The sequence below is a fragment of the Fomitopsis serialis genome (genome assembly GCF_022376445.1).
Source record: "Fomitopsis serialis strain Sig1Antser10 chromosome Unknown B0H18scaffold_18, whole genome shotgun sequence".
In the NCBI taxonomy this organism is placed as follows: domain Eukaryota; kingdom Fungi; phylum Basidiomycota; class Agaricomycetes; order Polyporales; family Fomitopsidaceae; genus Fomitopsis; species Fomitopsis serialis.
The window spans coordinates 115,592-127,615 of record NW_025954978.1 but is presented as its reverse complement, the minus strand read 5'-3'; the positions used below and the strand labels follow the sequence as shown (position 1 = coordinate 127,615).

The 12,024-nt window shown below is 57.2% G+C and overlaps 6 protein-coding genes across 6 annotated transcripts; 1 reads left to right on the top strand and 5 right to left on the bottom strand.

The window, feature by feature from the left end:
- Nucleotides 1-192: 192 nt before the first annotated feature.
- Nucleotides 193-1,763, bottom strand: B0H18DRAFT_994866 (thioredoxin-like protein). The gene is given in 6 exon segments (XM_048045289.1): nucleotides 193-254; nucleotides 266-625; nucleotides 701-853; nucleotides 928-1,126; nucleotides 1,223-1,455; nucleotides 1,509-1,763. 5 exon segments carry the CDS (start codon nucleotides 1,545-1,547, stop codon nucleotides 545-547), a joined length of 705 nt encoding a protein of 234 aa, XP_047895721.1. The 5' UTR covers nucleotides 1,548-1,763; the 3' UTR covers nucleotides 193-254; nucleotides 266-544.
- Nucleotides 1,764-1,941: 178 nt separating this feature from the next.
- B0H18DRAFT_994854 (uncharacterized protein) lies at nucleotides 1,942-2,719 on the bottom strand. Its single transcript, XM_048045288.1, has one exon. It carries the CDS (start codon nucleotides 2,412-2,414, stop codon nucleotides 2,043-2,045), a length of 372 nt encoding a protein of 123 aa, XP_047895720.1. The 5' UTR covers nucleotides 2,415-2,719; the 3' UTR covers nucleotides 1,942-2,042.
- B0H18DRAFT_994845 (uncharacterized protein) lies at nucleotides 2,235-3,633 on the bottom strand. Its single transcript, XM_048045287.1, has 9 exons — nucleotides 3,493-3,633; nucleotides 3,408-3,458; nucleotides 3,275-3,358; nucleotides 3,104-3,217; nucleotides 2,791-2,964; nucleotides 2,696-2,726; nucleotides 2,612-2,629; nucleotides 2,502-2,555; nucleotides 2,235-2,361 (listed from the first exon to the last, which is right to left on the bottom strand). Exons 1-8 carry the CDS (start codon nucleotides 3,586-3,588, stop codon nucleotides 2,506-2,508), a joined length of 618 nt encoding a protein of 205 aa, XP_047895719.1. The 5' UTR covers nucleotides 3,589-3,633; the 3' UTR covers nucleotides 2,235-2,361; nucleotides 2,502-2,505.
- A 150-nt stretch (nucleotides 3,634-3,783) lies between these two features.
- On the bottom strand, nucleotides 3,784-5,195 carry B0H18DRAFT_994839 (uncharacterized protein). Its single transcript, XM_048045286.1, has 5 exons — nucleotides 5,031-5,195; nucleotides 4,771-4,917; nucleotides 4,469-4,721; nucleotides 4,229-4,414; nucleotides 3,784-4,174 (listed from the first exon to the last, which is right to left on the bottom strand). The coding sequence occupies exons 2-5, from the start codon at nucleotides 4,872-4,874 to the stop codon at nucleotides 3,995-3,997; spliced, it is 723 nt and encodes a 240-aa protein (XP_047895718.1). The 5' UTR covers nucleotides 4,875-4,917; nucleotides 5,031-5,195; the 3' UTR covers nucleotides 3,784-3,994.
- A 2,325-nt stretch (nucleotides 5,196-7,520) lies between these two features.
- Nucleotides 7,521-7,838, top strand: B0H18DRAFT_873594 (uncharacterized protein; the record flags this gene model as incomplete). The annotated part of the gene is made up of 1 exon (XM_048040302.1): nucleotides 7,521-7,838. One exon carries the CDS (start codon nucleotides 7,521-7,523, stop codon nucleotides 7,836-7,838), a length of 318 nt encoding a protein of 105 aa, XP_047895717.1.
- Nucleotides 7,839-8,063: 225 nt separating this feature from the next.
- On the bottom strand, nucleotides 8,064-12,005 carry B0H18DRAFT_873436 (uncharacterized protein; the record flags this gene model as incomplete). Its single annotated transcript, XM_048040288.1, has 15 exons — nucleotides 8,064-8,670; nucleotides 8,725-8,765; nucleotides 8,820-8,895; nucleotides 8,945-9,251; nucleotides 9,311-9,484; nucleotides 9,537-9,623; nucleotides 9,678-9,709; nucleotides 9,760-9,900; nucleotides 9,954-10,014; nucleotides 10,066-10,408; nucleotides 10,462-11,196; nucleotides 11,253-11,339; nucleotides 11,393-11,505; nucleotides 11,718-11,849; nucleotides 11,909-12,005. 15 exons carry the CDS (start codon nucleotides 12,003-12,005, stop codon nucleotides 8,064-8,066), a joined length of 3,033 nt encoding a protein of 1,010 aa, XP_047895716.1.
- Between the last annotated feature and the right edge of the window lie 19 nt (nucleotides 12,006-12,024).

Here is a 12,024-nt window from a genome sequence, read left to right as displayed (position 1 = left end):
GAGGGACTAGCGGGACTCTGGGCGGCTCCATCGCTGCAGCAGGCGAGTTTTGAGCGAAGCAGGGAGCAGCCTGAGCCGCGGCGGGCGGTTCTGCAACGGCCTGACGTCACACCCCCGCTGCACCATGCCGAGCCTTGGCGCGCCACCAGCCACCGCCACAATCGTCCGTTCGGTGGCTGCACCTTCCTGCACTGCGCACACGACTGGCTGCAGTGGCGCCCGGCGACATCATCCGCAGTGCTGACATGTCTTGTATTGGTCTTGTGAGGCACGCTGTCGCGGAGTAAGGAGTAGGATAGAACGCAGAGCAAAACAAGTAATAAGACTAATACAACAAGATACGTACTAACACAACAACCTCCAGACCCCAACCGCGAAAATCTGTCCGCGCCCGCCCAGCTCGCCCGAGTCCCACCGGCCTCCCATCTAGTGTGGCACAACATGAACGGGAATCTCACCGTCGTCCTCCCCAGCCGTCTCCCTCCCCCAACGAAACGCACGATGTCATGGCGCGAAGCGATCACGGGAGTTCCTGCAAGCCAAATCACGGATCTGAGCACACAGGACCAGACTGCACATCACAAATAGGTACTACTTTCTCCGTCTGTGCGAGCTTCTTGAAGATCTGTGTACACACCCACACATAGGCCGCCGATCAGGCACTCACTCCATCCGACGCACCGAGGAATACAACACGCACCTGGATGTACACCTCCGCGGTCTGCCCGCCAATGACCGCCCACCGTCCGTCGATGATTGTGAACGGTACGCCCGTCACGCCCTTTTTGCGCGCCTCCGACATCATGTTGACCACCTCCTCCCGGCAGTCGTCCGACTCAAGGAAGTTCACCGCCTGCCATACGACCAATGGGAAACGCGTCAGCTAATCCTCGGCCCTTCCTCGGTGCAGTCGCACGCCGCACGCACCTCGTCTTTCGCCATGATCCCGGCCGCCTGCGCGAGGTCGCTGAGGACGTCGGAGTCACCGATATTGCGGTTCTCCTCGAAGTATGCCTTGTTGATCGCCTGCAGGAAGGTCTGCTGCATCTGCTGCCCGCCGACCTTGAGTGCCTTGAGGCTTAGCCGGTGCGCGCGCACGGTTTGCGTGATTGTGCCGTCATATTTGCTGCGAACGTTCCATCAGTTCCTCCCTGACTGTACATACCACATTGACACGATTCTGCAGACCACTCGCAGGCATCGCACAAGCAGTGTCACTCACATATTTAGGCCGAGCTGCTGCCCTCGGAGGGTGATCATTTGCATGATCGACTGGAACTTCTCCTTGCCGAAGCGATTGATGTACCATTCGCGCTTGACCAGCGCCTGGTCCTCCGGGAGCGACGGCTGGAGCTGGTATGGCCTGTGCTCAATCTTGATGGTTATGGGCAGATCCCGGACGGCCTCAACGGCGTTCTCCATCTCCTTCTCGCCAATGTAGCACCAGGGGCAGATCTGCGGCGCCCTGTCAGCGGGCGGGTGCGCAGGCGATGGTCGCGAACACGCACTATGTCCCCGATGACAACCAAATTGACCGTCCGCGACATGGTGCGGGGTGTGGCTAGGGTGCTCGGAGCGGGCGCGCAGGTCCAGAGGCCGAGAATTCAGAGTAGCGAAGCGGGATTTGGGCGCTATGGTGCGCGACCGAAGCAGCGGGTGCGCGTGCAGAGGCGTCGTTAACGAGCGGCGTGGTAGAAGACCAGAGAGGGGGATAAGCGTGGAGGTATATACAGTCTTTACTAACGCTCGCTCCTGAGATTGGTCACCGGCTTGGGTGAGCACCTCACCGATGCCCGTCATGTGACAGATCGGGCGCGCACCCGCGAGGCGCCCATTAACAACACCCCCGCCTCCTGCCTCGGTCTCCGCCTCTGCTTCCCGCAGGCCGGCCTGCTCGAGCTCAGAATCGCCCCTCCCCGTCGGCCGTGCGGGAAGGCGGGGCTACGTCTGGGCTGCCCTCGAAACACTCCGCTCGCTCAGCGACTTCAGGCTGCTTGCAAAGCCTCAGTGGGAGCGGGCTTTTGTCAGCAGCCGGGCGCAAGCTAAACATGGACTGCAACTCTCTCAAGCTCGCCTCGTTTGCACCTGTGTGTCCGGACCCGCTGCTTCTTTGCTGTGCATTGTTCAGTCTCTGTTCGTAACCGTAACATGACGAACTCAATCAAGCTTGTATGGGCGTTGCTGCCCGCGCATTCTCTTTGAGGCAGCTGGCCCAGCGAAGCCGCCGGCCCCGGTGCTACATTCGACTTGGCGTCCGTAAGTGCATTCTCACACCACGTCAGCAGGAGGTGCCTTGTGGATGCTTCCGTTCGCCCATGCCTATCGCGGCGGTGCTCCTCGCGAGCTCCCCGGACCGCGCGCCAAGTTGTTGACAAGCCTGCACCGAACACCACGACGAAGGCAGAAGACATCATCGCTGCGAATTGGGTTGTGTTTCAATGCGGCTACGCTGTATGGACACTGGTCCTGTAGCTGCAGTGGTTCCTCCAGAAGTACGCCCTGTGTTTAGATGAACTCGGCGTCAGTGGGCTTCACCCATCCCAGGCCTTTCCACACTGCAAGACGATACGATTAGCAAGCCCTCAACATATCAGAATCGCGATCAACCCACTTCTCATCTTGTCCCAGTCTTCGGACGATCACATACCGGTCAGCTCACGGAACGACGACATGATGACGGCACGCCTGCACTCACCCTTCCACCAATGTTTAATCTTCCCACCTTCCTACGGTACACACCCGTGGCTCAACGTCTCTCTCCCAAACTCGCGTAGGTCGCGACGGACTCACCATGATGAACGACCCCTGGGCCGTCCACTGCGCATGTTGCCCGTGGGGCTCGACCCCGCCGTGAGGTTCGCCAGTATGGGTGCCCTCCGCGGTGTAGCGCAGGGAGACGAAGTCCTCTTTCGCGATGACGACGTCGAACTGGATGATGTGGAGGTCGTTCAGGCTCTTCAGGACCTCTGTGGGTTAGGCGACGTCAGAGGTGCGTGCATTCATGGGCGGAATGGGACTGACTTGCGTGCGACCTGCAGAGGACCACATCAGCGCGCCCGCTGCGTAGAATTGTAAGTGTGACTTACTCGGCATATTCATCGACCGTATGCGCCATCGGGAACGTCGACGGTGCCGAGAATGTGTTATCCGGCGCACAGAACTCGAGCACACTCTTTTTACCCGAATTGAGCTCGTAGGAATATGCGGTGCGCATATACTGCCGTCAATCACGTTCTCAGTGACCGTCGGGCTTGCTGCTGTTGACTACACTCACCTTCAGGACCGTGGAGACGTTCCGCTCTTCCTGCGCGGAGAGCTGTGCGGGCATGGCTTTGATGGGAACGGGCACGCCGAAGCGCTGTTCGACTTCTTGGGCGGATAGGTCGAGCATACTTGCGTTGCGATACTGTCGAGGTTGAAGATGTATTCGAGCTTGGATGCCTATTTGAACTTCGCAGCTGCAGAGAGCGCGATTTGGGCACTGGCGCGAACGCGTGACGTCATTTGGTACGTCCGCGTTGGGGTGCTACAGTACTTACTCAAATACGTATGTAAGCTGTGGATGCGTCCTAGTACGTCTACATGCATCACAATCGGTGTACTTATGGATAGAGGCCACTTGGACGATGCCGTACGATGGATCGATATCAATTGAACCGTCGAGCTTCACCTCAGGTGTGAAACTACCTCCTGACTTACGATAATACCCGGGCGAAGTGGCGAAGGTCGTCGAGGCACGCAAACATAAACAATGGGCATCGGTGGAGGGCTTTCATGAGGGTGAGGCGTTTCAGAAGGCCTACCGAAGTGGTGAAGAGCTTGAAGAGACGAAGTGGACGGTGCTGCGGCGGACGGGGGGTGCTGCGCTGGGATGGTCAAGTATACATTGTACAACGTGTGAACTTATATTACAAGGTCCAAAGTAGCTGCTGGAAGATCTGCGCGAATCGTCTTACACTCAAGCATTGTCAAGATATGGTGCAGGTCTGCAGCTTTACTTCTGGCCCGGTCGCGCTTGCAGGACGCCGTCGAAGTAGGTGTCCACTTTCTCGTCGTAGAACGCGACGTAGCCTTTGATGTCTGCACACTCCGCCAGCGGCACCCGGTACCACCAGACGAGGTTGTCGAGGACCTCTCCGGTGGAGAGTGCCACGCTGTAGTAGTTTGCAACACCCTGGAGAAGGGCAATAAGCCATCACGACCCATGGGACGCAGATGGCAAGCTGACCTTGTATGGGCACACAGTCGTGAGATCCGTTGGCTTCAGTAGATCCATGCGACAATCGGTCTTGGGGATGTATGTCCGGACCGCAATGCCCGTCTCGAAGAGCAAGCGCGGCTTCGTGGAGTTCGCGACTTCCACGCCGTTCACCACGACGCGTACGTGCCGAGACGACTGCAGAACGTCCACTCGCTTGCATCGGAACCATCAGTAAAGTACAGGCTGCAACGCTCAGTTCACGCGAACCTTGCACGGGTCTTTGGGGTACACGAACACTTCTTCATCCTCCTCGAACCAGGCGTCCATCGCATCGAAGGCGATCTGCATCAGGCCAGCGAGATCGCCCTGCAGGTGCTTCGTGACCGCATATTCCGCATTGCGCGTGCCTACAATCAGGTCGTATTGCTCGCGGTCCGCTGATTTGGATGCGGGCTGCAGAAATTGCGCCGGGACATCCGCAGGGTCGAAGAAGTAGTATGGGTAGTACGGCTTCAGCCATCTGAAAAGCAATTATGACGGGGCGTTGTGAGTCGACCTGCTGTACTCACACCAGCTTTGCACGTGTGGTGTCTACGACATACTTGCCCGCGAAGAACACACGGATACGCTTGGCGGAAGGCTCGATGTGTGGCTGAGAGAATGGGGGCGACATGGTCTGCAAAGTGAGGGGGTCGATCGATGAACTCTCCTGTTCTCTGCAGCGGTATAAGACCACTTGAAGGTATGCGGAAGCGCTGCGCTGACTGAGCTACTCGGGAGCCCCATTGCTTCTCGAGTTCCTGGGCATCGGGCTTCGCTGTCGACTTACCTGACGGAGACGTGCTTCGAGATTTTGAAATATGGATCGCAGGGCGACTGGTGAAGCGCCCCAAGTCCTCCAGACCAGAGACTCAGATTCAGTGCGATGCCACAGACGCAGTATAAGTATTACAGCTTGAGCCTCAGGAGGTTGAACGTTGAGGATCGTGAATCGAGTCTCGACGCTCAGGCACTCTGATGGGGTTGATGAAGCCACGGCCACGTGACCATAGTATACACGCACTCTTCGCACGGTCAGTGCACTGAGCCACAGACCACTTCGAGGTTGCTGTGTTACACTACCATCGCCCTTTGCAATTCTACCTGCACTCTCAGCGCACCGCGGCTGGCATAATGAGACTCGAAGACGAAATTATACAAGATAGTGAGGATGAGGAGATGTTTGCCCCGCTGAGAATACCAGGACCATCGACAATGGAAACAGAGGCTCGAGAGGCAGCAAAAGGTGCGTACAGGCTGTAGTATAAGCGTCGGGCGAGGCTTGCTGATGCACTTGTCGTGAGCAGAAGATCATGCAAGCCGGAGCTCCCCAAACAAGCATTCCAATGCTTCAAGCAGCGCGTCTACTTCTGTCCTCAATCACCGTGCACCGAATTCCAACACAACTCAATCACCGCCTGCTGTTGCTCCTACAGCACCGAAGGCGCGGCCGAGACCACGACCAGCATACAAAGGCGCGCTTGCGAAGGTCGCAGCAGCCAACGAGGCCAACGGCCAAGCGGCTGCACCAGCACCCACTACCCCACCAATCGGATCCGACGCGACGAGACCGACGAACCTGCAAGACGCCAATCCCTTAACTTCATCCACCATGGTCGATCCTACGGCAGCGCCAGCTGCAACTGAGGACCTCGACGAGTTTTCTCTCGACATCGCCGAGCGAGCGAAGCTGCGCTCACGCGCGCGCAGCTCGAAGGTTAACGCCAAACAACCAGCACGCCCCATTGACACAGATGTCATCGACATCAGCTCCTCTGACGAAGACCTCAACATACGACCTCCGAAACGAAGTCCGAAGGCTAAGGCTGCAGATAGAGACCTGCCTTCGCCTAAGAAACGCACGAAGAAGACGCATATACCCGTCGACCTCGCCTTGGACGATACCAGTTCCGCGATCATACCCATTGCTACCTCCGACTTGAGTTCCCAGCTACCCCCATCTGACCCACCGCTGTCTACCCCGCTGGAATCGACACCGGCGAATGCGCGACCGATAATCGGCTCATCCCCACTCTCCTCCCCTCTACCTCCACCACCGCGTCCCCCGAAGCGCAAGCGTAAAACACTGCCTGAGCTACCAAACGTCTCAGATGACGGAGGCAGCGTTAAACATCGAGGAGCGCTACGGAAGGAGGATTCGGGGCTCGCGATGCCCCCGCCGCCTCCGCCGTTCTTCGCAGGATCCTCCTCATCGTCATCCGTCCATGCCTCCGACACGCTCGTCGAAACATCCTCGTCCACACGTGCCTCCGACGGACCCGCCGCCCCCAAGTCCGCCAAAGCCAAAGGCAAGCGAAAGGTGATAGATGACGACGACTTTGAGGATGACTGGCCGATAGACCCACCCTCAAAGCCGAAGCCCCGACAACGGAAGAAGTCTACAGACGAGGACGACTGGCAGGGCGACGAGGGGCCGAAGCCCGCGCGCAAGTCACGCAAGTCGGCGGCGGACGAGGAAGACGAGGAGGAATGGGCGGGTGACGCGCCGCCGAAGCGGAAGCCGCGTGCGCCGCCAAAGAAGAAGGGCAAGAAGGATGGTTCGCCGAAGCAGGTGGTGGAAGTAGTGATTGAGCAGACTAGGGGAGGACGGAAGGGTAGAAAGGGCAAGAACGATCCGCCGCAGCCAGCCGGAGATGTCGCGCGCAATGCGGACGATGTGCAGGGACGCGTCTCTGTAGATCCCGACGTCGCGGTTTCTGAAGAACTGGCTGGTGCGAAGGACGACTTGTCGCCTCTCAGCGACCTCGAGGTTGAGTCTGGGACAGGGAACAAGCCGGTTGCACGACAGAGCACACCTCTACCCGCTCCCAAGCCGTCCATACCTGTCCTACGAGATGGCGAGTCTATCCTCAACTCTCCGCGCTCCAAGAGCAAGGCCAAAGGCAAGAAGAGGGCCATCATGGACTCCGACGAGGAAGAGAACAACGACGGCGAGAAGGAGCCTGGCTCTCCTCCCAAGAAACCTCGGCGTGAGCCCACGAAGGGCCGGAAGTCTGCACCTGCGGCTTTGGAGGCGGAGAACGATGATCAGGAAGACGATGAGCCTGGGAGCTCGCGCAGGGTAAGCTTCTGGCACGTCATTGGTTTCACCGGACACTGAACACATCCACCATAACAGGATCCAAGACCTCGAGTCTCCAGCTACTCAGCTGTAACCGCGCCGTTTAAGTCGCCCCTGCCCGCTCCAGGCACCACCCCCAAACTTACTCTCACCCACCGTTCCTATACCATCGGCGGCGGGAAGTCGTCGCAGCTGCCCATGTCCGAGCTCCTCAAGAAAGTCAACTCCCAGCCAGGCTCGCCGTTCGCCTCCCCGCGCCCGACGTACTCGCCCTACGCCAAGGCGTCGAAGAGCATGCTCCGGAAGATCGCGCCGCTGCACCCCAACCGCCGGACGCCCCCTCCCCCGCCTCCTCGCCCTCCTCCGCCGAAGAAGACCAAGAAGCAGCTGGAGCTCGAGGAGAAGTGGGAGATGGAGCTTGAGGATTCTGTTGAGGGGTGGTATTGTATGCCGGAACAGGAGAGGGCGGCCCTGCGGAGGGCGAAGCGGGACGCCGAGATGGGCTTCGAGGACTGATCTTGACTAACTTGTTGTGCTACTCCGTTCTGTAAACCTCGTCGGATTGTGATAAAGGTAGATGTACAATGCATGTAACAGGACACAACACTGTAGCCGTGGAAAGGAACTGTATTAGATCGCGCATAACATTTGTACCCAATGGATGATGGAAATCGTTGCGGGCGTAACATGAGCGTGGTATACATGGTGGATGAGGACAACACGAAAGGAAAGGTACCACAGTTACGACGATGGCGATTGCGGCGGTACAGTACTCCTGCGCCGCTCCGGATGGTGATAGTATGTGCTATACCGCTTACGCAGACTCGACCGCCGTTCCGCACTTGCACCAGGGCTGCTGTGCGCAGAACGGACTGGGCTGTCCGGCTCTTCGTCCGAGCTGGCGTCCTCGTCGCCAAGCCACTCGTCGTTCTCGGGCAGGACGATCACGCCCGAGCCCTGGTCGTAGCTGAGTCGATGCTGCAATGCCAGTGGTCGGCGCTGCGCCGTCGGTCGTCGCGGTTGGATGTCCTGCCATGGGTTCGTAGTAGTCTCTGGCGATGCCAATTGCTCGCCTGGTGAAGGGATATGATCGAGGTCGGCCGGCGCGCTGGCAGGGGTGCCATCTGCCTCGGTGGGACCAGCTACCTGACTGCTGTCTGGCCGGACGATGCTGCGCCGTTTTCGTAGCGTGAGCACGACAGCGTGGTCGGTATGGTCTTCTGCGGATTCCTCAGGGACTGGCGGGGCACCGTTTGTGGTACTAGGTGGTTGCTCCTTCGCCTGAGGTAGCCATGGCATTGGCAGGACACCATTCAGTGCCGGGTGCCCGTATCTTCGCTTGCCAGTGCTGCGATGCAATTGTCAACAAATTCAAGATGTGTGTACCATAGCTATCACGTACTTCAAGACCCCGCTGTACCAATTTGCCATGGGTGGTTGAGACTACATCACAGGGTCAGGATTCAAGCACAGATGTCATTGAGAGTGAGTACTCACATAGTCTGTTCGCTCATCCTCGGGAGCGACATACAACGTTTCATCATTCTGAGCATACCGCCTCCGGTTCAGGTTACTGTTCAAACACATCAGCCTGTACTCCGAGTATACAGCACATCACGCACCTCTGAGACCATGTCACTGGATGCCCATGCCTCAATTGGACGACGTCCGCCGTGTCCTCGCCCCTCTGCACCTCGAACACCGCGCCCAAGTTCACATACTTGCTCAGCGGGCGGAACGCCTTGTCTTCGTACCACGCCCATAGGAGCGTTCCACCCAGCAGCGGCGCCAGGAGCGACGAGAGGACGAACGACTTCCTGAGGATGAATATACCTATCATGAAGACGAGGAAGATGATTACGCCCCAGATGAGACGCGTGAACGTGATGGGCCAAGCTTGTCCCTGCGACTCGTACGGCTTGTAGAACACTAGACGTCCGCGTAGGAAACGTTAGCCTAGAAGGGGACACGGGGTACCCGAGGCCTACCGAATAGAAGCTTGTACTTGTAGACGACGTAGGCCATCCCGAAGTAAACGGCACCGAAGATAAGGATGAGCGGCTGGATCACACTGTACAGCAGCGTGATGACGAAGACGAGGATGGCTTGCGGATAAACCACGCCGTAGTTGATCATCGGTGGCGCATTCAGCTCGGCGAAGTCTAGAGGAGGCGTTTACTTGCATAGAAATGACAGGAAGGACACACTGCTCACCTCGGGGTGTTCGCGTGAAGAGACGGATGAAAATGCGAGGGAGTATAACACCCAAGTTTAGGAGCTGTAGAGGGATGATACCGAGACCTATAATCTCTCAATATCTCACAGCAAAATCTTGTCATGAACTGCAGGGCTTACCTTGCAGTATGACGTAGGACAGGAAGAAGTGCCTGTACAGTGGTTAACATTCCGACACGCTCCCTGAACGAGACAACCTCACCTGGCCTTTCCAGCGGCCAACGCGTAGGCCAATTTCTCGATGCCTCTCGCAGGAGAGTTCGCAAAGTCTCGCACGAGCTGCCAGTACGTACTCGCCACCAGGAAGATGAAGACAACGTTGACCAGCAGGAACAAAAAGTACCTGCCAGGGAGAATCAATGGCTGCACTGAATTTTGAAAGCGATAGGTACCCACTTCTTCATCAGAGAGTATTCTATCCAGCTACGCGCAGGATATCCCTGGAGGTATGTAAGGGCTACAAGGTATACGTGAGGAAATGGCTAATAAAGGTAAGAAACAACCACACCTTCCAGCAAGAATGGCAACACGGCATTAATGCTTGCAATTGCAACCGAGGGCAGGGAGTTCTGCACGATCGCGCGCACTTGCGGACTCGCATCGATCAAGTTGGCCAGCCACGGCATTACCTTCTTGATCTCCTTGTAACTCAGCAGACTAGCCAGCGCAGACGTGGGCACCGTCCAGAATAGGAGAAGGACCGCGATGGCGCCGAGCACGATCCACTCGCGAGCGCGGAGGTTTGAAGGGGAGTGGCTGATATTGGACCAGATGATGTCGCGTGGCTCGGGGGCGAGACGGGTGATGCAGGAACGGGGCGTGGGGCAGTGGACGGCTTGTGCGGCGATTTGCTGGCAAGACTCTAAGGAGAATGTTGGGAAGAGAAACGCAGAGTACGACGTACTGCACTAGACATTGTCTCAAACGTCACGAAGGCAACGTGCGTGGCTCTGAAACGGCCACTCTTACGTCGTGTCTTGACGGCTTCGTGAGCTTCCTTGAATTGTTGTTCGAGATGGTCGAGCGCGTCGACCTTCGGCTTGAAGAGCTCCGGGCGAATGGTGGGCCGCTTACGACCCGGCACGACGATGCGCTCAGACGAAGCTTCCAAGTCCGGCGCTTCTACATCGACTAGACGGTCCACAGGCATGACGGGCTTCTTTAGGTCAATGACGCTCGGGTTCCCAAGGTACTTCACCCATGCCTTCTCGAGCTTCAGAAGCGCCGCTGTTCGTACATCAAGCAATCGTTTCAGTGACCCCACCTCCCGGCAGATACTCACGCTCTCCACGCTCAGGTCCATATGTTCGAAGTATTCCGCAAGAGCACGCTCGCCCCTCATATGTTCCGGCAGGTGGGTCACCATGACCGTCCGCGCGGAGATGGAGTGCACGAGCTCGAGCGAGAAGAGTTGGCGAGCGCGGATGAAACGCTTGTAGTTTTTGTGGATGAAGTGCAGGGCCAGAAGCGTGAAGACGTAGGTGAAGAGGAGATGCACGGAGAGGTATGAATTGGCATCGCTGACGAGGTCAAGCCAGTCGCGTCCCTCGGTTGAATTAGTGGCTGGGGCGAATGTAGGAGGCCATGTTCCGTCTCCGTCTCCGTCTTCTCCATGACCGTCGCCGATGTCGATGTTGTTCTGTGTGTTGTGGACTGGCTCAGATACGCGATATTTAGAAGAAATGTATGACATACCTTGAGATTCACGGGCATGAGGATGAGCGCTGCGAATACGGAACAGACAGAGAATAGGTAGAAAGACATCTTGAAGAAATTGAGCAACTGCAGCAGAGGTTCATCGCACAGCATTGTCAAAGGGAGCTCATCAAGCTTACAACGGCGGCGTCTAGTCCTACAATCTGCAGCACAGTGAATTCGGACGTCCGAACAGTAGGCAGTATCCAGCCGAAGAATGCTTGATGGGCGTGGGCCTCATGAGGCGAGAAACCTGAGTGATGTGGTAAATCCGGGGTCACTTGAGCAGCCTTGCAAATATTTGCATATCACTAGACACCCTCGGCGGTGTACATGAAGTAGGCTTCCGCAGCTGTGGCGGTCATAGGCCAGCTACCGCACAGAAGTTAGTGTCATTGGAGGCCCAATCATGTGTACATCGCCAGGCTATTCTCATGATATGCAAATGACTGTAAGTCAACGCACCTTTGAGCTTCGTCCGAGGGGCGAACTGAAGTGGCCATCGTTTCCGGCAGTATGAAAATATGAGAAAGGAAGTGAGACCAATGGACGTCGATAGCAACAATTGTGTTGTGAACCACGGTCCCTCGAACTTTGCTATCAAGCAAGCGTAGTTAGCACTGGTCGCGATGTACATCAGGCAGTTTATGGCTCACAAGTTGGAGGTGTTCCGTTAGGTGGTCCTGGCTCTCCATCATCGTCGAACGCTGCCACCCATTGTGTGAACAGCGACTGGACCGGCGACCTGTCCATCTCGCCGTGACTGCCTGAA